General features: G+C 45.2%; 1 protein-coding gene across 1 annotated transcript; it reads left to right on the top strand.

The window, feature by feature from the left end:
• Nucleotides 1–672: 672 nt before the first annotated feature.
• Nucleotides 673–25,630, top strand: LOC101801757 (sodium/hydrogen exchanger 2). The gene is made up of 13 exons (XM_038184632.2): nucleotides 673–696; nucleotides 826–1,180; nucleotides 2,540–3,003; nucleotides 3,233–3,483; nucleotides 7,050–7,267; nucleotides 10,383–10,579; nucleotides 14,017–14,106; nucleotides 15,830–15,900; nucleotides 16,954–17,118; nucleotides 17,391–17,505; nucleotides 18,097–18,231; nucleotides 21,941–22,007; nucleotides 23,974–25,630. Exons 1-13 carry the CDS (start codon nucleotides 688–690, stop codon nucleotides 24,108–24,110), a joined length of 2,274 nt encoding a protein of 757 aa, XP_038040560.2. The 5' UTR covers nucleotides 673–687; the 3' UTR covers nucleotides 24,111–25,630.

The raw sequence follows: 25,630 nt of genomic DNA, 5'->3' as shown, positions 1-25,630 counted from the left end.
TTTTTTTTTTTTTTTCCTCTGTGGTATTTGTACGTCTAATTCTGTTCAAAATACATCTTTCCCACAACAGGCATTCGGGTTTCTGTACAAGTTGGAGGTTGGGGTTGCAAAGAAGCGCTCAGACCAGGCCTTCGTATGCCCCGTGGCACGGTCCCCAGCCGCTCCAGCTGAGAGGAGCCCGGCAGATTCTGCTGTTGGCTCTGTCTGTCCATCTGTCCAGCTTTTGCAAGCAACCTCACTCAGTTTTCAGTGCCATTTCCAACCAGTGAAATAAGATAATTTTTCCTGTTTTCTTTTACCATAAGATGAAGCTTTAAGCAACTGTTAAAATTTATTCCTCTGTTCAGGGGGCCTTCTCCAGCCCAGCTTGCAGCTCTGTGTTCAGCACAGGAAAGCCAGTTGCGTTGCTTGATTTACCAAATGGGAACTGATTATCAGGAGCATTTGGGCACGGTGGGCAGCAGGCTAGGGATGAGAAGTCCCCAGTGAAATCCACTGTCCAGTGGGTCCCTTTCTGGATGGGGTCGTTTTACGTGGGACCTTTTCTGCCAAGGCTTGGCTGTTCTGTTGGTAGTTTTGGTTTTACTTTATTTTTTTCCCCCTCCAGGCTGGTTATCTGAGACACGGGGAGCCAAACCACGTCAGGGGTTAGCACTACGACGCGATGCCCCTCAAACACACGCAGGAATGCATCTGGTACGCGAGGCATCCGGAGGGGGAGCCTTTACCCGTGTGGGCACGTGGTACCGGGGGGTGCGATCCTCAGGGGGGCTCCCAGCAGGGCAGAGGGGTGGTGAGAGGCTGAGCCGTCACTCTTTTCCACAGCCACCCGCGCTGGCTGGCTCCGGCAGGACGCATGCAGCATCAAGAGCGGCCGGGAGCAGCAGTCTGTGGCCAAACCCACGCAGCGGGCGGCTTCAAGGGCAAATGGAGAGGCAGAGGCCAGGGTGTAGAGTCGCAGCAGCTGTCCTGGCCGGGCCCTTGCTCTCCTCCTTCCTGCAGGCCGCCCGGGTCAGAGCCCAGCAGGGCTCTCTAGCAGCAGAGAATGGGAGCTGGGCTGCCGAGGAAGCCCAGGGCAATGAATCCTCGGAGCACGCCTTCTTCTCTCTGGATTACCAACATGTCCAAGTCCCCTTTGAAATCACGCTCTGGATCATGCTTGCATCCTTGGCCAAAATAGGTAAGGCGTCTCGGGAGGGTGAGGAGCGGTGCCTCACCTGCTCTGCAGGGTGGCCTGGGGACAGCAGTGGGGCAGGGATGTGTCAGTCCTTCCCCAAATCCCCTTTGTGATTAGGACCAGGAGGAAAAGGGACCAGCTGTGCTTCATCTCCAGAGCTCAAAGCTGTCTGGGATGGGAGAGAAGCAGGTGATCTTGGAGCCGGAGGTAACACGCCAAGTCCTAAGGAGACACACCTTGTACGTCAGACTTTTGCTGAGACCTAAGTTGTACAAATGTATCTATGTGTGTGGTGATAATCTGACTTGGAAGCAGCCACTGTGCCCTTCAGGGAACACTTCTAGCTGCTGTAATATTTCCATGAGCCAGATAAAGTCAAATGAAACGCATAAGGCAAGCAGACCTGCATTCATCTGCAGAACTTGCCATAGGAAAGGGGAATTTATATACCCTTTATTCCCCTCCTCCCACAGAAACTGTGATTGCTTCTGTGAAATTACCAGTATATAGGTAATTTTACCACCTTTTCCTTTTATTTTTTCATCAGAAAGAAAATCTCTCTGAGACTTGTTTTGATCAGAATTCCTTTCAGATGGAAACGGTCTCTTCCTTTTGCTATTCTGCATATTATGTGACGAGGTTTCAATTCTGTCAGTACATGTGAAGAAATAGCAATAATCACAGATTTTATTTATTTATTTATTTATTTCTATTCTAGTTTGGTTTGTTTGATTTCTTTCTTTTAATATAAACCCACCTTGAGTATTTCTGGTGTTTGTCACGATTTCTCTCTAACACTGGGTTTTGCACAAGGCTGGCCTGATTGGAAAAAATAAATAATAATAATAAACCAATGTTACCATTAGATTTGTGCTAATTATTAAGCGACGTGAAAACTGGTACTATTTATAATTTATGAGATTCCTTTTTTTTGATCTTTTTGGATGTATGGGATCTGTATTGTGTTTAAAATTAGCAGTTACTATTTCTGTTCTTCGTGCTTAGTTGGCATGCTAGCTAGATTACATCATAAATTATCTCAGACTTTTTTTTATGCAGATTTTTTTTTAATGTTTGTGTGTTACCAAAAATACATCTCTAATGTTATGCTATGTTGAACTGCAGTCTGAAGCAATAATAAATTCAGAAAGTTCGGTATTTCCAGCAATCTTTCAGATTTTTGAGCCAGTTTCTGACTGGGCAATTTTACTGTAATTATGCACATCTTTTGTTACGATTCCAAAGTTCAGTCTGCAGAAGGAGGGAAGTTAGGAAGCTTCCTCACCCCACTGAGGAGCTGGTGTTCTTTGGCCAGTTTGGCTGCTGAGATAATATGGAATTTTTCTCTTCATCCCCTTGCAGGCTTTCATCTCTACAGCAAGCTGCCTTCCGTCGTCCCGGAGAGCTGTTTACTGATATTTGTAGGACTCATCATGGGAGGCATTATCTACGGCTTAAATGACAAGTCGCCACCCGTTATGGACAGTGACATCTTCTTCCTCTACCTGCTGCCACCCATCGTCCTCGACGCAGGGTACTTCATGCCCAGCCGTCCCTTTTTTGAGAACATCGGCACCATCCTCCTGTACGCGGTGGTGGGGACGATATGGAACGTGTTTGGGATTGGCTTCTCGCTCTATGGCATCTGCCAAGTGAGGGCCTTCCACCTGCAGGACGTCTCCTTGCTCCATAACCTCCTGTTCGGCAGCCTGATCGCTGCGGTGGACCCGGTGGCAGTGCTGGCTGTGTTTGAGGAGATACACGTCAACGAAAAGCTGCACATTTTGGTCTTCGGCGAGTCACTCCTGAATGATGCGGTGACCGTGGTAAGCCTTCCTCCACGAGGGGAAAAGGCTTCAACAACCTCTTTTAGCAGAGGACGTCTGGTCCTATTCTCTGGCCTCAGGTTGTTGGGTGGACAACCCTTCAGTGCAGCAGAGCTGAGCACCTGGCTCGTGTCTGTAGGCAGAAATGAATGCGAGTGCTACGGCACCATCCTGTCGGGCTGCTGAACGCTTTGCTAATGGCTGTTTTTCTCTTTCCTTTCTCACCCAGGTGCTCTACAAGTTATTTCGCTCGTTCTGTGAAATGCCAGCCATCAAGACTGTGGATGTTTTTGCTGGAGTTGGAAAATTCTTTGTGGTGGGGATTGGAGGAGTTTTAGTAGGTCTTACCTTCGGGATGACGGCCGCCTTTACCACGCGATTTACCAAGGACATCCGTGTAATTGAGCCGCTCTTTGTCTTCCTGTACAGTTATCTGTCCTATCTCACTGCGGAAATGTTTCACCTCTCTGGAATCGTGGCGTAAGTATGTCCTAGCACCTCATATCTCCAGGGAAGCTTTTTGGTTATACTTGCTGAAAAGCATCAGAAATTTTTAAAGTAAGTTTGCTTAGCTGGAAATGTCTGTGACAGCGAACAGAAAATTCGGGTGGGCCTGTCCATCACCTCTCTGTCTCTAGTAACGTTTGAAATCCTCTGACCAATTTCAGCCAAATTTGGCAGAGATCAGGGTTTCAAAGGTGCTAAACCAAAACTGCTTGCAATTTATTATAGCACAGTCAGTTCCATACACTGATAATTGAACACTGTGCTTACTGTCTCGTTGTGAATTTCACATGCAGAGCTGGTGCTGAGAAAAAATGGATCTACTAGTCCTAATGGTTGAAGAAATCTCACCTTGGAAAGCAGAGACAGATGAAAAACACAGCACAAGTGATTCAGTCCTGATACCTGTGGGCTGATATTTGTTGCATTTGGTTCTACTGCCTAAACTAAGTTAGCTGCTGCTGAGGATCACAACCAACCATTTAATATTTCCCTAAAGAGTATAAAGTGCACTTAGACTCCATTGATAGCTACGTTGTAAACAACTGTAAATCTGATGATAAGATTAAAAAAAAAAAAAAAGGCTACAAAATAGAGACAGGAGTATCTGGGAGATCTATTTTAAAACCAATGATGCTCCTTTGGATTTAAACTATTCCTATACCTTGCAGATTTTGTTTCCTTGAATAGCTGATGTGAGCAATATTCTGGCATTACTGACAACAAGTCTAGCTCTGGGAATAGGTAAGAGAAAGCCTATTTATAGGAGCAAAAGACAGAACAGTGAAATAAATATAATGCTGCATAATCATCGTGGAGCAGAAAACATTCAATCCTAATGGTGTCTCCTCCTATCAATCACAATCTTCTGTACCCATTATGGAACCCATTTTCTATTCTTTTGAATAATGTATTGTTTCTAAAGCAAAGCAATTGCAAAGGCAGCCGATTCCTGCACTACTGCTCTTATAATTGGCAAATTATAAATGCCTCTTTTATATATCTTGATTTTTAAACAATACATTCATTTCTGACCAGGGAATACTGTATTATAAGAAACAGACCTTTCAAAGAAACCAAATGTTTCTTTGACAATAATTTGATTGCCAAAAATAATAAATTCTACATAGTCTAAAAAAAAAAAAAAAAAAAAGAAAAAAAAAGAAAAGTGAATGTAACCCAATCTGCTAAGCAGTTCTGCTAATGTTTTTTGGTTTGAAATATATATATATATTTTCTCCTCATCCTACTGGCAGTGTCCACCTTTGAAGCTGTGAGAGAATAGGTTAAATTTCTTCTTTCTTTGTGAAGTTAATCTGGACCCATATTTTTTTTTTATTTTTATTTTTTTTCCTCCATAAAACACTTTCAAAACACGGCTCTGGAAGTCAGTGGCCATAAATACTTGTTGGACTTCTTAGTTCCTAGTTGGAACTATTTTATTCGCTATTTATTGAGGCAGTTACTGGAACTGAAGAATTCTTTTATTTAACTTATGCTTGGGGCAAAATGGGTCAGTCTGAAATCAAAAAGACCGATTTCAGAATATTTTTAAGTATTGGTACATTTTCTTAATAGATGAAGGAACTTAAACACTAGTTGAAAAAGGATTTGAACGTTGTGTCAGGCTGCTGAGTAAAATGGGATCTTTTCCCCAGTAAAAACATCGTGGCTTTTCTGAAGCTGACCTTTTGTATCCTGTGTCTTTACTGCAAGTCCTTTCCATCAACACCAGTTTTGTTTGTGGACAAAAACAAATGTTTCTTTCTCCTTTGAAAAATGTATTTTTTTTTTAATGGCAATGAGGAAAAACAAATAATTATTTTAAGATGAGTAAACAGAAATGTTTATGTGTTTGCTGTTTTCATTTGTTTGAATGCCAAGCCAAGGAATCAGTAACTCACAGTGGGTGGAAGTCCATCTTCATTTGAAAAAGTCTTTTTTTTTTAAATTGTAATGTCTTGTTTGTTTTTCCAACCAAATATCAGATAAGTGTTTTTCCATAATCTTATCACTGATTTTCTTAGTGGTTTAAGTAGAGCAGAAATGAATGTAGCTGTTGTTCATTCCCTTTGCCTTGCTCCAATAATATATGCGGTTATGGCAGTGGTGCTGCATTAGTGATTCACCAATGAGCCAGAAGAAAGTGGCCCTTATTCTGCTCTTGTTAGCAGCCGAGCAAATTGGGAGCAGCAACACGGTGGCCGGCTCTGTCTTCCTGAAATAAAGAGCTGTGGAGAAGGGAATCAGGGCCTGTGATTTCATGCAGGTTACAAAACCACAACCAGATGAAAACTCTCCTCATCAGCAAAGACGTGGAGACTTTGATTAGTTCATTTTGATACTTGAGCTGAAGCAGGACAGCAGTTACCATGAAATCCCCTGTGAAAGGAGGTTTCAGTCAGTAAAACTCTGTGGATGGCCTTCCAAACACCAGCAGAAATCAGATCTCAGAGAAGTAAATCCATCTTGCCATTGTCGGTCCAACATTTGAAACAAAATGTTTCTGTCGGGGCTAAAATATAAAAAATGGAGCTTTGACTCTCTGAGCACTCAATTGTTCTGACCTTCCAAGACTGCTGGCCTGAATACGTATTGATTTGAAAAGCTGATGAATTAGGCTAACCACATGTACCCTGTAACTTGAAGAACCAATTAACCATGAAAAATTGCAAGGCAGAAGTTTTAATTGGTGGAGCGCACTTCTGAAGTGACCTTGGCTATGCGATACACGAGGAAGTTGAATGTTCCGACTATAGCGACACTCTCTAATTTGCTCAGAAACACAGCAGTGCTCTTGGAAGCCGTTTCTTGGCTCATTGTGCAGCCTGATGAGTGTTCATTAAGATTTTTATTTTTACTGCTTGAGCATTTTGTTGGGTTTTGTTTGGATGGATGGGGATGGCTTCCTCGCTGTGCCCATAGAATGTGCATTGCAACTCTGGATGGGCTTGGAATTAGACAGCATGAGGTATGTCTTGTGCTTGAGTTTCTCCAGCTTTAGGCTAGTTTTTTTCCCCTGGGTGCAGGAGTGCAGCATTTGAGCTGCTCTGTGATTCTGAATCCTACAAGAGCCTGCTGTAGTGACCAGACAGCAAACAAACTCAAAGGAGTCCTATTTACGCATTTCTCATACCGAGAAAAAACTCTCTTCCTCTCAAATGTCTTTTTCCCATCCAGGAGAAATAGCTCCTACAAATGAAACTCTTTGGCCCAGGTGGTGAGAGACTGGCGCAGTCAGAGCGCTAAAGCTGTGTGGTGGTGGGAAGTGTTGGGTGTACTGAACTGGAAGTATTGCAGTGTGGCTATGATAAATGCAGATTGAGTTGTTTATCTGTAAAAACCAGATTCAGGCAGTCTGGTCAACCCATGTGGTATCCTGCTGTCCTGGTGGTCCTGCTGACATCAGTGGGCTGATGTAGGAAGTGTATCACTACTGATGCAAACATCTGACACTGGATGAAGCCACTTTTATTTTTTTCTTAAATGTCAACGTGTCAGTTTTCTGCACTGATGAAGAAAAATTTGTTTAATTTTCTCAGCATCATTGCTTGTGCCATGGGCATGAAACGTTACGTGGAGGCCAACATCTCTCTGAAGTCCCACACCACAGTCAAGTACTTCATGAAGATGTGGAGCAGCGTTAGTGACACCCTCATCTTCATCTTTCTTGGAGTTTCCACCATTGGAGAAAATCACGAGTGGAACTGGCCATATATTTGCTTCACTGTCATTTTCTGTCTCATTTGGAGAGCACTAGGTATGGTGAAATCATACTTTTTTTGGTGGTTGTTTGAGTGAAACATACAATTCTGTGAAATGGGAGAGTGCTTCTGCTCCCAACATCATCCTCTGCTGTTTCCCTGTGTGTGTGGTTATTACAGATGTGAACCCAAGGACTGGAAAGAGCTGCCCCAGCTGATATTTCTCCTCCTCCAGAACTGCTGTCTGGTTCAAAACCAAGCCATGCCCCTTACAGCAATTTCCTACCCTGTGCAACCACCACAGGCAGCGCTGGTGCTAAATAGAAATTCTCATATCTAGTTTATTGATACATCAGTCCTAGACCCTTCTTTGATTACCACCATCTCCTATTCCATTTCAGTGTGGCTTAGTCCCTTGGTGTCTTCACAATAGGAGAAAGGGTGTAAGTGCAGAGCCTGGGATCAAAGAGCTGTGTAAAACCCTGGGGCCTCTGACTGCATATTCTGAATTGCAGGGATTTAAGGGATTTAATTCATAACAACTTCTGTGTACAGCAGTGTCCTTAAATGGAAAACTGTTGGAGCCATCAGACAGCTGTCCCTGGAGATGCTGTTCTGCTTCACATAGCTTATTTCTGCGTAGATAAGAGCTGGGACCTAAAATGGAGGTAATAGGAGAAAACGTGAGGATACTTGTGTAAATACAATTTTAGATGCCATGTTTAGGAATATAAATAGCTATAGTGAGTTGTCGTAACATCCATCCAGATTTATTTTTTTTTGGGTGGTGCTGGTGGTGATTACTTATAAGAACAAACCTGCATGTTGTGACATGGGAAGAAAATGCCAAGACCCAACACCTCAGTGCCTGCTTGTTCCTCTGTGGGAAAAACTGTTAGCAGGAAAATTATACCATGAAACAGTTTTGGAGCTGGGCTCCAAAGCACTTAAACTGAGCTTTCCAAGGTGTGCTACAGACTCAGCAATTACCATTGTCCCTCTTTGGTCCCTCCCCCTGCTCAATCAGGGTCAGCGAGAGCAGGATGCCCAGGACCGTGTCTCATCAGGTTTTTAATAGTAGATAGATAGCCAACAGATAATAGAAGGAAGAGTGTGGACATATCCACAGAAGGAAATACCACTTCACTGATAATTGTGGCTAAAGATATCTTCTTGAGATCAGTTACAGTGAAAACATGAGTCCTGGTGCCAGAGTACTCTGGGATCTCATATTATAATGTAACGTAATCAAATATAATACTGTTTAATATTGTACAAATGTTTTTTTGAAAGAAAAAGATGATAGAGATGAACTCCATGACACCAATATGTTGCCATCTTCTTCCTTTTCTATCCTTCTCATTTATGAATGTTTTTATATATTAACAATATCTGCAGATACAACAAAGCAAAAGAATTTTGGCAAAGAATTCGATATCTACAAAGCATTCAATGGGATTTATGTTTACAAACCACTGAGTCAAGCAGAATGGCAATTTACTTGAACTCAAATTTGATAGACACTTCAAGAAATTGCTTAAATAGGATAAACCATGATTAGCAAGACACAGCAGAATGTGTTTTACTGGCTGTTAATACATGCCAAGGTTTGTTTTAATAACTGTGCACTGTAAATGCACTTGGAAAAGTGCATACATTCAAATCTTTTATGATTTTTTTTTTTTTTTTTAAACTAGATGGCTTAGATGAAAAGAAGTTCTGAGTTATTTTGATTTTTTTTTTCTCGTTGCATAATCATCCTGCATATCTGACCCTGAATGTGGGTCCCTGCAGCACCGTCATGCTCTGTGTGCAGGGTATCAGTGCATGGGGTGGGCGAGAGCTGGGCAGAAGTGGTTGGGGCTGGGCTTGAAGCACCTGCCTTGGAGGTGGTGGCCGAGGTGGGACCTGCTCAGTCCATCCGGGCTGCAGCAGATCTGGACGTGCTCATGGCGAAGGCCCAGACCCTACAGATTCCTCCTGCAGGAATCGGGTACTTTGGGGTTGACAGTACTGGGCTGAGGGTGTAAGTTGTGCTGTAGTACTTCTGGATTTAGTTCTGAGCCTTTTGGTGCAGAGTAGAGCATTTGCTTGAGCTAGAAGCTGCAAATCCCCTTGTAAGCAAATCCCTCCCCAGGAGCTCTTTGGGCACCCACAGCACGGTGCTCTGGGTGCAGGGCAGGTGCTGTGAGGCTCACTTCATTGAGCTCTCTATTTCTGATCATCCACAGGTTTTTGTTTACTTCTGCAATCACATTGGTTATTTTTAGTTGAACATGTGTGGGAAGATGTTTGATTAGTACATTGCACGTACGCTACTTTTGAAGTTTATTTCTTCAAGGATGTTTTACAAACACCCTCTAGAGGAGCAATAGTGATGTGGGTCCTGCTAATTCCTAGCAACAGGCAATGACAGTCTGTGTCATCAGTTCTCAAAATGGCTATTAATCTTCAGGGAATAAAATGTTTGTCATACCAGTTTGTATTAAGATCACGGCTTATAGGTTTAAGGCCAGACTTTTTGTACCTTTATGAATCTGTTTGTGTATTTGCAAGCGACTTTGAATTACATCAATCGCTGTGTCACCTTACACAGTCTAAAGTTGAACAGCATAAGTTTTTGAGAGAAAAATTTGTGAAGAAAGAACATTAATGCAGGCTTAATTTTTTTTTGTATATGTATTTTTTATTTTTGTCAGTAAATGGTATGCTCTGGGCATCCGCAGTCATTGGGATAATACTAAAAATCCTTTGCAGAGTTCAGAGTCCTCCTGAAGGAAACTCCAGTTTTCCAGGTGGACTGTGATAAGCACGAGGCTGAGGGGAAAAAAGAAAATTTACTACAAGATGACCTGATTAAATTTTATAGTCCTACAAAGTCCCCCAACCTGTCGCCAGTCACTGGTATCTGTTGTATTCCCCCAAATCAAAAATGTCTGGGGCTGGAAGAAAAGCCCTTCTCCAGGGGCTTTGTGGAATTTTTGGGAATACACCCCCTTGGCCCTGGCCAAGTCCCAGTCATCAGTGTTTACCAGTTCAGTGATGTTCCACTGCAGAATATATCTTACAATTGTGAGTTTGAGATAATCAATATATTAGATATATTTATGAGATATGTATCTATTTGCTCTTTTCGTTTGATGTGTTGCCGTCTTCTTTCCTGTTTTTCAGGGGTTCTTGTACTGACCTTCTTCGTGAACAGGTTTCATGTGAACACTGTCACCAGCAAAGACCAGTTCATTATAGCGTATGGGGGTCTCCGCGGAGCCATTTGTTTCTCTTTGGTTTTCTTGCTTCCTGACTTTCACAGAAAGAAGCTCTTCATTGCAGCAACTACTGTTGTCATCCTCTTCACCGTGTTTGTACAGGTAAAAATGCTCAGTCCAAAGGAATGAGAGATTCCTTTGCAGATGTAGAGAATGAGCATGATATATATATGTTTTTCAGCTGAATAACCAGTACTAAGCTATTAGATCTGATGCACAAGCTAATGGATAATCTGTAGTTATTTTATGACGATTCAGCAGTAAGGGGATTGTGCTATCTCTTCCACTGGAAAAAAATTTGGGTGTGTTTCTTGTTATAAAAGCCAGGAAAATCAACAGTAAATGAAGTCATAACACATATGATTTATTTGCTTTTTTTTTTTTTTTTTTTTTTTTTTAACTGAGCATTAATGAGCATTAAGCCTTGTTGCTTTCTGCTTTCTCTTTTGGCTGTAGCAATTTCTTCAGTCATATTGCAGAATCACAACAGTGATTCTTGCACAGAAACCTTCCTCTTGCACCCACGTTTTTGCACAGCAGTTGCTGCTTTGGGTCCGCTGGATCTCGAAGAGGGAACAAGTTTTGCTAACGAGGGAACCTCATCTTGCTAACGGGGTCCCAACACAAGCGTGCAGAAGTTCCTATCAAAACTCCTCTGTGCTGGGATTACCCTGTGCATGCATTTCTGTGGCTCTGCCAGCAGTGCTGTGGTGGCTTTGTTTGGCGGATCCCGTTGGGTCCCGGGTGCTGTGCTCTCCTTAGGGCCACGCTCGGCATCACCCTGACACCTGGCGGTGGCACAGCTCCGCGGGGCCTCCCGCTGCCCAGGAGCAAGCCTCCAACTCCCAGGCTGCTGCAAGGGTTTCCCTGAAATAACTCCTTTCACTTCACCACTTAAATGCTGTCGTGTCCAAATGAGGATGCAGCGGAAAAAATTGGGGTCGTCTGGTCCCGAAGCGAGCGGGGTCAGGCATGTGATGCTGAGCAGGGTGCTGAGCGGGGCTGCCCTCCTGCCGCCCCCCTCACACCCCGAGCCCCTTCTCCTGCCCTGGAGCAGCTGCTGGGCCTGCAGGAGGTGTCGGGTCAGGGCGACAGCTGCCGAGCATCGCCCCGCCGCACCGAGCCCCTTCTGCTCGGCCCCCTGAGCGTGGGTGTTGGGCTCCTGAGCAATGCAGAGGGGGCCGTGTTTGTGCTGGGGTCGACTCAGGGCTTCCCCACGTCCTCCTAATCCACATCATGAGCCAAAAATTCCTCACAAGTGTGACGTGCCCATGGGCTGGGAGCGGGGTGCCGCAGGGCAGCTGCACTGGGCCCAGCTCGCAGGGCTCCGCTGCGGGCTGAAAGGGGAGAGCAGGGGCCAGGGGGTGGGGGGAGCGCGGTTAGGTGGAGGGTGACAAGTTTTAAGATGCAAATGTGGGTCAGAAATTGAAAAGATACGGTCACTAGGCACGTCCGCTCATGCAGAGACGCTCTTGAGCCTCAGACAAAGGTTGTTCTAAGGCAGCAGCTCCATTCTGCAGAGCCCTCGGAAAATCCTTCCCAGGACCGGGAAAGGGCCTTTGTGTAACCTCAAAGCTCGGCTGGTGATGTCATCTCCGTGCTAAAGGGTGAGAGTTAAACAGGGTCCCCCGCGGGTTCGTGGCAGCGGGGCGACCCCTTGACCCGCAGCCATTCAGCGGGGGCACAGCCCCTGCTAAGGCAGGCTCGGCGCGGGCTCCAGGTACCCGCAGTGTTGGGCCGCCGAGGCCACCACAAGAATAATGGGATGAGGGAGTAAATTTGCTCAAAAACTGAGACAGAAGTATATTGCTGCAGCCCAGCACAGAAAACATAAGCAAAAAATACAGATGCAGGTATTAAGGTGAACCACCAGAAAGGCGGATTTATAAATGAGTCCTGCAGCTTCAGAAGCCACTTCATTTTCTTGGAAATGTTGACGATACTGTCTGAAAAGCCTTGTGCCATGCAGACTAACAGCCAGCGGTAGGGCTTGTCCATACATGGGTCTGTCGGTGCTTTATATAGCCCAGGAAACATGGCTATTTTGGTCTTTCTAGCTCAGTTGCATGAGGTTCTTCCCACCACAGGCCTGGTTAATGATTTTGGGAAGGCTGACTGAGGAGTTGTCAGTTCCTCAGTGCTCACTCTCTCAGCCTATTGGCCTCTGACCTCTTTGGTGAAATTGTTAGCAAATATGATAACTGGGAAGTCTGTTTTTTTTTTTTTTTTTTTTTTTTTTTTTTTTTTCTGACTGTGCTTACCTATTAGCTACTGGATCACTGCTGATAGAAAAACTTTGTGTGAGCTGTGATAGAGCTGTCAGCATCGTGGGATGCACTCTAGGCGAATTACCCCTGGTGGGTGGAGGAGGTCACAGGGGACCTATGGGCATGTCACGGTCTGGTGGCTTGTAGTGACATGCGGGATTCCTGTAATTCTGCCAAGGCGAGGAAGGGCCAAAGGAATGCAGGTGTGTAGGTGTTTCTGAATCTGTGTGTCCTGGGCATAAATCTCTGAAATGCTACTTTAAGATGAATGCAAATGCAGCTAATTATTCACTGAAGGCAAGAGACCAAACTGCATAGGCTCTACTTAATTTTTTTAATATCTTTTGTTTCTGAATTTGTGAGTTTTATGTTATTTACTCTGAATAATTATGCATTTTTTATTGCTATTAGCTATTAAAATGACACATTAATTGTTTTTGCAATTAAAAATGTGTTCAACTCTCCTCTGTGCCAACATTTGTGACATTCAGAAGTCATAAACATCAACCACTCCATCATTTTTGCTGTAAACATGTCCTAGAAAAGTAATTTCGTATGGAAGCCAGACTAAGAAATGCATCACAGCAGCATTTTAGAAATTCTCTCGCGAGGCTGAAAGGACATTAAGACTCTTCCCTTGACCCTTCCCACCAGGTGGATACTTTGATTAGTAGACTTAGCCACTGGCTGACAATCAAAGATCATTGGAGTAACGATCTGTGACATGCAATGCTCAGAAAGTTAGCAGACATCACCCCCTCCGGGCTGGGCAAACGCTGGTGGAGGCTGTGTGCTGTGAGGTACCCAGAGCTATCACCGTTTCTGGCTTTCCATCTGGAAGGCTGCAGGCTTGACCTTGAAATTACTGGTCGAGTCTTTATGTCTTTGAGATGCCAGAGGCCAGATGAGGAGTGGGGAGCGCTTCCCCTCTCTGCCTACACATCCCAAAGCCTGCACATGAGTTCCCGTTGCTGAGCTACCTCTAGAGCTCCCTGCAAGCAATCCAGCTGTGTGGCTTGCAGTTGGGGTAAGAGTTTCCAGTGTTGTCAAAGCATCACAGGTAGTATCCTGCCCATAAAGCAGAGCAGAGGAGACGTGCTAGCTCGAGCAGCAGGCCTTGGTCTGACAACCAAGTTATTCCTGCTGCAGTGGCTGGGGTAGCTGTGGTTCACGTCCATGCCTGTGAATTTGCTCCAAAAGAAGCAGAGCAAGCACTGTGAGAACACTTGGTGTGAAGACAGCCTGATTTTTGGTTTTGTGGTTTTGCTGCAGGGGATGACCATCCGCCCTCTCGTTGACCTGTTGCATGTCAAGAGGAAAAGAGAGAGTGCTCCCACGGTGGGAGAGCAGATCCATATCCGGGTAAGTGAGGCGTCCGTCAGCACACGGCTAGGGCTTTCCTGCATGCTTTGCTGACAGCACGTGGTCCTTCTGAAATGCAGCTCCTGGGGCTCTACAGCTCTGCACACTCCTGTTGATTTTACCTGAATCCTCTGCAGGTCAGACCCTTTCCAGGTTTGAAGTCCTATGCAGCTTTCTAGCCACGGGTTGCTGTTATTTGCATTGGAATAGCAAGCCCTGACTGACTCGGTCAGGCATTGTACTAGGTGATGCACAAACTTGACAGGAAAAGATGATCACTTGCCGAAAACTTGTGCTCTAACCTTGTTCAGAAAAGGGGAAAGGAAAAATGAGATTTGGGTGCTGAAATCTGAAGTCACTGAAGCCTAAAGGTGCAGTTTGGTTCACCTCGCTCTTGCCATCCAGGCGTTGGCCTTTCTAGTCACAGAGAGCTTCTGAATCTGGTTGTTTATGCCCAGTCACACTTCCATAAGCACGGCTCCTTTAGGAATGTTTTTGTCTTCTTTTTTTTGGGTAGCTAGAAGTAAAGATATTAGGTCTGAGGACATTTATAAAATGTTTGCCATCATCACAATTAGATTGTATTACAGGGCTTTGTCTGAGGTGAACAGAATAGTTCAATAGGCTGAAGAGGCTTTTCCTATAATGAACAGAGAATACTTTCTTCTTTTGTTAGTGACTGAATAGTAAATCATCTCTGAAAATGTGTTTATTGGGAAATGTGAGCAGAAAATGGCTATGTACCAATTAAGCTAAGCAGACAAGGTAACAATGCCGATAGTTGGAAAGCAGGCATGCAGGGAGCCAGAAGCGGCTTTTGTCCTCAAATTTCTCAGCCTGGACAGTCAGGGCCCCTTCCCACCAGCCTGCCCAGGAGCTAGCATCCAGCACTGGCAGCAGCCCTGGTGGGTGGAGGATTTGTCCATCGCTCCTCTGACCGTACGGCTGCTGATAGCAAAGGCTGTAAACCTGCCACAGCAGACAAGAGAACTATTCTGCCTCTAACCCCACAAAAAAAATCAATTTCTAAGAATTAGAGGTGAAGGAAGCTCTGGGAGCATTGGTACCCAAATGAAGGGGCTTTGAGCAGTAGTGAACTCTCCCAGTTTCCAGATGCCAGTAGGAGGGAGGACAATTTGAGAAGTTAGAGATTTAACTTCAAGGTGGAAAATCAGCCTGCTTGGGATTTTTAATATAATTAAAAATAAAATAATGTTTTTGTGTAAGGCACGATGTGGTCAATGATTTTATTTAGTGGGAAGTGCTTGGGAGAAGGCAGTGTTTGTTATTCAAGTGGAGCATTCATTTGTGTGTTATCTACATCTATATCCTGAAGACACTGTTCTCCTGAGACAAATTGTCCTCAAAACATGCGGCATGAACATCTCCTGCTTATCAAGGCCCAATAGGCGGGACACGCCAGCCATTAGCCAACCTGTGTGTATCATAAAGAACAGATCCATGTCCCTCAGCGATTAGTCTTTGCTTGCACAGGCCTGAAAGAAAGCAGCCAAATTACTCATTGTACTCCAGAACCAAGGGATACACGTGTAGGGCTGAATGGGGAATTGAGCCGACAGCCCCTCTTCTTGTTTACCAGAGCTGTGTACCTAGCTGAAACCGTCCCCCGTTTTGTCTGCTGGCTTTTGATGTTTGCTGACTGAGTTCATCACGTATGCAATACATGCAACCAGTGTACAGCAAAATCCTCTCTTCTGTTTAGTTCCTGGATCATTTGCTGGCTGGCATAGAAGATATATCTGGACACTGGGGACAGTATTACTGGAAAGACAAGTAAGGATTTGCCAAAATACAACTGGGTACATGCATAGAAAAAAATGAGTCTGGTTCCCATTCCGTAAGTTTGCTCTGTGGGCAGCTGAGCCTCGTTCATCCTCGTGGCACAACACAGATGGAAGGGGGCAATTTTCCATCTGCAGCAAGGTGAGAGCAGGCTGTCAGGGCACCAGTGCTGAGCAGAGCAAAGCCTCTCCCCTTGCTTGCAGGTCACACGTTTTTTCTTTGCCCTGAAAAGACTCCTGTCGGCCCAGTGCCTGCACACTTAGCAGCATGGGTTGGAGCTTGCAGCACTTGGAGAGGCAGCTGCTTGTTGCAGGCTGACAAATTACAGACCATCTCTGCTGCTTTCTGTAGCAGTTTTCATTGAGTTCTTGTAGATTGTCTGCATAGGAGAAATTGTTATTATTTATAAAAATATGAATAGCTTTAAAATATGCTAATAACAATCTACCTGCTTTAATTCCTGGCTGTGCAGACACACAGATGCAGCAAACTTCATGATACGGGTTCAGATCAAGGCAGCTGACAGGTATTTTCTTGGAAGTGCCAGTGCTTGGAAGTGCCACTAGAGGGTATGGGAAGTGCTGCTGCTGAGTGTACTGGCTCCATGCACACAGGTTTGTGTGCAGCTGACAGCAGCCAGACCATGTTTGATAACAGCTAGGTCTTTTCCAAACCTCATGCTGCATTTGAGCAGAAAGTGAGAAGAAACAGCTCAAGAGGGAATCTGGAAGTGTTTAAAACACTAAGTCCTGCCGTATCCCTTGAGGCTGCTGCGTGTACTTATAGCACTTACTAGCCTTCATAATAAATTTGGCACTTTGGGGAGTTCTTACATTATTTGAAGATGTTTTAATATCTTAGCTCATGTACAGAAATAAATAGGGCCTGGCCTCTTGGGCCATTGGTTTCTGGAAAGCAGGTAATGAAATATAATAGAATATGGGGCAATCAGGGACCATGAGCATGCTGGCTTGCTCAGAGGCATAGCAGTTCTGGGGAGTAGGGGGGACGAGGCTAAGAATGTCTTGCTCTGTCCTCAAACAGGCTCGAGTATCTCAACAGCAAATACCTGCAGAAGATCCTGCTTCGAGAGTATGACCAGCCAAAATCCAGTATCGTGCTTCTCTACGAAAAGCTGGAGCGGAAGCATGCCATCGAGCTGGCAGAAGCCGGGCAGCTGGGTCACGCTCCGTCTCACCCGTCCTTGCTGTAAGTGCTCCCTGGCCAGCTGCACGAGTCACAAAGTTTACAGTAAGGCCATGCCCCTGCTTGGGAAAGCCAGCAGGCAGGATTTATCCTCCTCCTGCCGTATGCTGGCTCTTGGGGCAAGAATCGGGACTGAGAATTATCGAGGTTTCTCAAAAGAAGAAATCTTATTTATTTATTTTTTTTTTCTCATGAGGGCTCTGACAGAGCTGCTGGGCTTTAGGGCTACACCACTGTGCATCTTCTGAAATAAGGTGCTCTGGGTTTCTTTGCAGCAACAGCGACAGGACTGTCATAACAGACAAAAAGTCAGAGGATACCCTGAATCCGGATGTCCTGGAAAATATACAGGAGATATTGGCAAGGAACCTGTACCGAATAAGGAGAACGGTATAACTCTTCCCTCCATCTGTATTTTAGATGTCCAATAACAAAAGTTATCTCAGTTATCCGAACAGCCCGCGCAGATGTTATGAATATTTACATAATTACTAATGATGTGTCTTTGTGAGCAGAGAATAGTTGGCTGTATGAAGCCAGATCCAGTTTCCAAGTCAGTGGCACATTTCTGTTTGCAGCATGACAGCTCTTGAAAGGTTCACCCAGTCAGCCTATAATTTCATGAAGTATTTTAGGCATCAGTACCCAGCACCAAAAGCACGAAAGGAGGAGCATGGGGATCTTCAGGCAGCAGGTTAGCACATCCAGCTGCCTCAACAGCTTCTGGCTCCCTACAGGCTGGGAGTCCCCTGGAGGAGGGGTGTTTAAGGTAGATGTAGCACTTAGGACATGGTTTAGTGGGCAATATTGGTGGTAGGTTGAAATAGATGATCTTAGAGGTCTTTCCAGCCTTAATGATTCTATGATTTTATGAAAGATGAACACCCACCCGCTGTTTGCACTTATTCCTGCATGGCCAGCCTCTGCTGGGTGCTGTTTCAGGGCATCCCGTGCTCACAGGCGGTCTCTGGTGTGATGCAGGGCCCGGCGTACAGCAGGCACAGGCTGCCTGGAGAGACAGAGCCCACGGAGCAGGCCAAGGAGATCCTGATCCTGCAGCGCAGGAGCCTGCGGGCAGACACGGTTGGAAGTGATGGGGGCAGCTCCAGGAGGGAGGTAAGAGGGAGCGAGGACACCCGTGGCTGTGGGGTAATGCATGGGATGTTCTCCCGTTGGGAACGTGGACAGCAGGTATCACAAGCGCTAGACAGAGCGCCCTTTCTTGCTGGAAATATTTCCTTTCAAAGAAAAATCCCGTCTTGAAAAAATACCAAAAAGTTCATCTCAATCCTAAATTCAATTCCTGTGAGTAGGGAAAAAGAAACATACCAATTCCAGCTCGGAGCACCCATTGTCAGAGGTCCAGATGTTCTGCAAACATTTGAAACTCTTTGGTGTTTTTATTCCCCCCACAACTCTTTTGAAAGGACAGAAGCATTATTGTGAGCTTTTTTATTTATTTTGGAGGTGAGGTTTTTGTTTTTAAAAGCAGCTCTGGGTTCTGGGCAGATTTGAAGAAAGTAAAATAGAAGAAAGCGTGGCATGCTGGATTCCTGGGAGAACCATTTGCAGTCCAAATTCACTGGCACAGCTCCCGGCCAGTTCATGGAGACACGAGGTAAATGCAATGTCTGTGAGTGGTGAGGGCTGCTCATGGTTTCTCTGCTGGTTTCTCTGGAAATTGGTGGAAGAAACTGGACAAGGATTTCCCTGTGGAAAGACAGAATGGTCCAGGAATGGCACACAAGGAGTAGACTCAGTCTCTGGCTTGCTCCATCCCTCTGCAACTCTTACTCTGGAGGAAGCACACCTGAGCCCCCTGTAACTTGCCCCCAGCTCCCCAGATCAGCAGCAGTAGCTGCTGAGCCATCCCTAAATTTCACTGACTTCTCTGGGACTCCATCACTAAGGAGAGCAGAATGACCTTTTAAAAAGAGGTACTTTATCTTTCTTTATTTAGATAGTAATTTTCCACGATAGCCCAAGAACTCGGGGCTGCCGCAGGCTTTATTCCATTCTGATTTCTTTGTTCAAATGCCAGTCACTGAGGAGCCCACCGAGAGCTGCGGTACTGCACCAAATGCTGCTGCTTCTCAGCCCTTCATTCACAGAAAGGTGTTCCGGCTCTTGCAAACAACTTAAAAGATTTAATTTGATCATTTACATGCTGATTGGTACTTACAATTCAAAATAGATAGGGAAGAACATGGCATGTTCCTGTAGAACATTTGGTATAATTAAACTTCAAAAGAACAACATCAAACTCGCGCTGATTTTGAGCACGTTTCATTCTTTAAGGACATTTGATTGTTAACCCTTGTGCTCCTGCACTCCTGCCATCTGCTGCTCCCAGCAGTAACACAGTGCATTTGGTGGGACATCCAGCACCTCTGGGAAGACTTTGTCCTGTTTCTCTGGATGCTTGGAACTGGCCTTTCACTGGCTGCTCCCTGGGGCAATATGCAAGTGGATAGAAGCAAGACTGTCCCCCAAAGTTAAAGGAAAATATTTGGAGCCTCAGAATATCAACACGAAGTGGGGAGGTGTGTGAATGCCGCTGCTTCCCACTGCAGGAGAAGAGATTGCCACACTGGATTTTGCCAGCAGGACGAAGGAACGCTATGATAACAAGTAAATTTTAGCTCATTAAAAGCAGCTAAGTATTTTACATTTTATATTGGAAAAAAATTAAGCCACTCAGATTTAGTGTTTCATGCCAAGCTGATGACCAAGTGGCACTTCCCTGTTTAAAATAGCTGTGAGTGCAAAATCTAGGTGCTTAGTGTTTGAGAGGCTCTGTCTCATGCTCCATCTTTTGTAATCCCAGAGGGAAGGGTTTGGCTTTACAGGCTTTGAGTCAGCAAGAAAAAATACCCACCCTCACGCCACGCGTTTTTCTGTTCTGCATTTGACCACAAGATGGGAGCATTACAACTGTGTTTGCAAACCGACCTGGAAATCAGGAACCGAACTTCAAGCAAAGGGCCACTGCAAGCCTCCGGTGCTGGTGAAACGTGGGAGCCGTCTTTCCTTCCCTGCCTACACGAAATAAAAAGCTTTTGCGATGTGTTCAGTCAGTTACATGTCACGAGCAGAGTGAATAATTAAAAAATGCCTTTGGCTCAATAGAGGCACTGCTTTTCCTGCTCGGTGGCTGTCAGCATGTTGGGCTTTTCCTCTTTTAGTGGAGTTGATTGGTCTTTTGCTATTAAATTATGAAGCTGTTGTAACTCAATTAGATTAATCTCATAGTTTATTAGATCCTGGTTTGTCTTCCTCCTGTACCAGTCATCAAAAAATAAGGTGTGTATGGAAGTGAATCCTTTCATAGGCCTGTGGCTCTGCCAGTCCGTGGAGGAACCAGAGGAGAGGAGACATCCATCCTGTCTCATGCCCAGTTTTGGGGGGCTTACCAGCATCGGTGCTGGCTGCAGCCAGCTTAAATCCCCTCTGTTTGTAGCCTGGGTGGCTGCTGTGCTGTAGGCATCTGCCTTGTGGTTCCACAGGCCCGCGGGGTGGCCCTGGGCTGTGTTAGGAACCCCTGCCCAGGAGGGTTTGCTCAGGGAATAATAGGTTAGGCGGGGAAAAGAAAGCAGAAACACACAGCCCGTATCCTTCCTGGGCCACGGGCGCAGATCAGATGCTTTACACCAGGCACAAAAATGTTGGCAAGGCTAAGAGGTGACTTCAGATCTGAATCGCAGCCCAGAGGATTAACTCCAAGACTATCTATTTCCAGCAGAAAGTTCGCTTTCCTCCGCCTAAGGACAAAATTCCTCCTGAAGGCTACTGCTTCCTGTGGCTGTGCATCATGTTGGCTCTAAACGCTGTGTGTATTTTGGGCTTGCCTTGTTTTAGGCAAGGATCCAACACAAAGTACCCTGGCACTGTGGTTTCTGAGACCCAGGATAGCTTTTATTTACCACGGAGGACCCAGAAAATCCTTGCACCTGTAGCCAGGCAACTTCGCTCTCTTTTCTTCTGCCAAAACGCAAGTGCACTCCCCCAGAAAGAGCTTATTTGGAGCTGCCCGTGAGCCGTGTGCGTAAATGACATACTGCCTTTGGTAATTATGTCGGAGCCCTTTCATGGAGCATGCTCTGAGAAGCATTAAATGCCCCTGGGAATGGCTTTCCAGGGAGCCAGGCTGCTGCTGCGGAGCCTGGGAGGCATTGTTATTAAAATGGTCAATAAAACTGCACACAATGGATGGAGGGCATCGGGTCCCTCGTTAAGGGAGGGAGGAAAGCGAAAGGAAACAAAACAGAAAATCAGGTTGGGAGGTGTCCAGAGTTATTTGGCAGTCTGGCTTTCTGGACCTGGGTGCCAAATCACAGCTGCGTAAGAGACTTACTCCCTGTTTAGAGGAGTGTTGAATTTGGGCAGCATTGTGCTACCTGATTTTTTTTCTGAAGGGTGGGGATTGGCAAGCTCGCTACCTGCCTCCTGGCTCTGCAGCCAGGGTGGGAAATGTCCCTGGTTGGCCATGGGCAGGGACATTTCCCTGTCCTTGCCTGCAGCCCCCTTGCCCCAGGTCAGCTTTTTTCTGCTGGCACCGGCTGCATTGTGCTCCTGGAGAGCTCAGGCCGCTCCCACCAACCTGAACCACATTGGCGTCTGTAAATATTTCCCCTCAGCGATGCCTGCCATGTATTCGGTCTATTTTTAGAAATAGTTCTTTTTGTTTTTCTTGGCAAAAGGAAAACAAATGGAAACGGAGTCCTTCGGGATTGCAAATGGCTTGTTTATGAAGCATGAGTGTCATTAACAGACTTGCTAGCAATCTTCATAAATGCATTAAAGTACTTTTCTTCCTTAATCACAGAAGGAGGACTCCTCCCCGGCGCAGGGCAGCCCCGACGTGCAGCCCAGGCTGTGCCGCTCCCTCACCGGTAAGCTGGGGGGGCCTGGAGGGCACCGAGTCCCTCTCCCCACCACAGGGGGACATTCAATAAGGTGGTGGGGAGGATGTTCAGGGGGTCTGTTCCATGTTGCCTGCATGGCTGGGATTTGTGAGGCAGCCCTTCCAGCCCTGGTGCCCCGTCCCAGCCCTCCAGGTGGGCACGTAGCGTGCTGTGCAGCCCAGGAGAGGAGCAGATACTGGGGGCAGCCCACCTCACCCCACTGCTGGTGTGTGGAGCAGAGGGGATGCATCGCGTGCTGGGATGCGCTGCTGGCAGCAAAGGGGCTCCGGGCAGCGATGCTGGCAATGATAGCAGTGGGATGTGAATCCCTGTCCAGGTGTTTGGCCTCCTTGCTACTTGTGTGCTGCAAGGGGTGGCTTCGATTTGCACGGAGATGTCCATGCATGTCCAGCCAGGCATGCATTTGACGCCGGTACCTTTCTTTGTATCCCACCAAGCACCAAGATATTTGACCGTAATTGCAGATCATTTTACCTGTGGTGAAGCTATTGTATAAACTAAAACCTTATAGAAGTGAATGGTATTCTGAAACATGAAGTTTGTGCAGAAATGCCTTCCAAAAATTAAGATTTTTTTGTTTGGTTGTTTTTTGACTGTTATTGAAGTGCACCATTACCAGCACTGTTTGATTTGAGTATCTGTTACAGTGGCTTAAAACCTCAGGTGTTTTCATTTGAACAAGCTCAGTTTTTAGATGATTGAAGGCTTAGTTTTCACACTTAAAAAAAGTGTTTAATACCAGTGAAGCCTCGCACAAAGTTTAGCTGGTTAAAACTGTAAAATGCATCTTTCAAAATGCAGAGGATGGTTTCGTTTTAGCTTGGAACTGCAAAGAGTTGTTCAGCCTCCAGCCATACCGGAGATGCAGCACATAGGAAACCGAGCACTGAGTTTTTACAGTACGTGGCAAATGCCTTTTAGCACAATTGCATCTGTAAAAGTGATGATTGAAAAGGTTCAGTGTTGATCCTGCAAGTAATATTGCCTCCAATACAGGCTGAGTTGGATTAAGAGGCTGGATCTAGCATTAGCATCCAGAGAATTTCTTTATTATGTGTATTCTGGAAAAATATTTAAGTGAGAAAGTATTTTTGTTTCCTTTCACTATTTTTGTGTTCTTCCAAATCTGACGTTTTCTTTCTTTGCAGTTTTCTTTTAAAAATTAATAAAAAAACTTACTAAGAAGAGAGCTGCAGAATAGCTGGCATTTTATCTGTAGAAAGGCATCTTATAAGAGCAGGTAAAAGGGATTCTGTGTGTTCATAGATTGGACGTCTGCTGTGGATGTAGCTATTTTAATCCACATTTTATTATAAATGTTTAAACTGTGTTGTTCCTGAAGAAGAACATGAGTGTAGCCAGTGCAAAGTGACAGAAAGCAGCATTTCTGGGTTTTCCTTTCCTTTTTTTTTTTTTTTAATGTTCTCTCTCATTAAGGCTGTGCTTCAGGGAAGATGTGAGCACAGCAGCCCCCTCCATACCTGGGCACTGGGTGAAGGGGCTGCAGCTCCTCTGTCATGACTGTGTGCACCCAGGTAGTTTTTCCTGTGGCCTCCTGGAGTTGCAGGTGCTCCGCCAGGACACCTGGGTGGTGCCGCTGCTTCTCGAGAAGCTGCTTTAAGGTAGTCACTGAGGTGACTTGTTGTTCTGCAAAGTGGCTGGTGGGCACTGACAAAAGAATGGTTATATTGAACCAGACACATAACACATTTCAAAGTACAAAGTGGGGCTGAAATCGCCTTTTTATTTTTTTTTTCCATCCAGGCACTGATCTTTGTCTTCTGCTTTAAAATTGAAAAGTGATCTTTGCAGTGGAATAGCTCATCCCCAATGAGCCAGTGGTCATCTCAATAGCTCTTGCTATTGCTTCATTACTGCTGACCCACAAAGGAGAACATCTCTCATACCAGCCTGTGTTTTTCTCTTCTCGCAGTTGGGAATGCAGAAAAGGTTCAGGCCGTGAAGCAGAACCGATCGCAGTCCGTGTGTGTCATCCCACCGCCGCAGCCTGGTGGCACCGCCTGGGGTGAGAAGGAAGAAGCAGAGAAAGAGCTAACTTTGGATATGTAAAAGCACAAGTGGTGCTGCTGGCTTCCCAGCATGGAAGGCTGTTTCATGGATGTCTACAATACAATCTGCTTTTTTATTTTTTTTCCTGTAATGGAGGCCAGCAACATGATGGTAATGTAAATAAGATGCATATTGAAAAGGACAGCATGGAGTGGGCAAAAAAATCCTGAGTGATAGACATCAAAATGTGCTCTCATTGCACAGCACTGTACTTTTAAAGGGAACCAAGAAAAAGGGAAAAGATGCACAGACAAGCACCAGCAATGCAAGGTAATGCCTGAGAGGGGAGCTAAGAAAAATTATTTTGCTCATTCTGGGAAAATTGCTGAAACTGCCTGCAAGTACAAGAAAAGATGTTTTAATAAGATGAGATATTGGGTCTTCTCATTAGTCAGCAGGGATAGAATAAACAGCAGAGAGCATTTAGATTATATGTTAAGAGAAACTTTATAATTTCAAGGAGAGTTTTATTAGGCAACGGAGCATGCTACCAGGAAAGGCAGCAGAAACACCAAAAGTCTTCTCCCGCATCTAAGGAACTGGTGGGTCCTGAATATGAACATTAACCCTGTGAATTCCGGGGTTAAATCATGTTGTTGAATCAGGTGGTGTGTCTGATCCCGTGTCAGGATTTCTGCTGCCACTACTGAGACTGCAGCTTTGGAGGAGGTTTGAGGCAGTCTCCTCACTATTAAATAGAGAGGGGGCCCCCAGCCCCTCTGCTGTCAGGAAAGCCACAGTCCCATTTTGCAAGAGGTGAACTGCAAGGACAGCACCTGCGGATGAGACGCTCCATGCCTGGGTAATTTTGTCTGAAACTCCAGGTAAGTGTTCAAGCCTCTGAATTCTTGTCCTTAGCTGAACCCCAAGGGCTCAGTTCCAGTACTGCAAGCGTTGGCAGTTTTCTTTCTCTTCCCCTTCCTCTGCATTGAAGAATTCAAGAGCATCTAATTGGAACAAGTGGCCAAAGAGACTCTTTCTGAATTAAAAATAAAAGAAGTTATAGGAATTCGTGTACTTTCCTCCTTGATATCCTTGGACTTTAGGAGCCAATCTCCTGTGTGCAGAAATGCTCCATTAGGAGATCGCTGCCCGGTACGCTGCAGCTTTCATTTTAAATTAAAGACACAAAATTGTGTGTGTTTGCTTTACAAAGGCATGTGGGTCTCGATTATCATTTGGACAAGCTCCTTTACAATGTCCTGGAATAAGCTGATACACTTCAGTTTTACGTGAAGGCCACTCCTCGCTGCCCCAACACTGAAAATCAGACCTTGTAGCCTTATACTATTTTCTGCATGCAGGTGCATGTGTGTGCATATTTACTGATTTTAGTATAATTCTACTGACAACCTCAATGGTAGTTTTGGTTTGGTTTGTAGTTCAATCCATATTTTTATAGGAGTCATGCCTTTGTCTACGCTTAAGTTAGAAACTAATCCACACCATCCTTCAGCATGACGCAAATACAACATGTACTGCATTTCTATCTCAATTAAATACCTTGTGTTACGAGATCA

This window comes from Anas platyrhynchos, chromosome 10, assembly GCF_047663525.1.
Source record: "Anas platyrhynchos isolate ZD024472 breed Pekin duck chromosome 10, IASCAAS_PekinDuck_T2T, whole genome shotgun sequence".
Classification (NCBI taxonomy): domain Eukaryota; kingdom Metazoa; phylum Chordata; class Aves; order Anseriformes; family Anatidae; genus Anas; species Anas platyrhynchos.
Note: the sequence above shows the minus strand (reverse complement) of the source record. Positions and strands in the feature narration are given on the sequence as shown.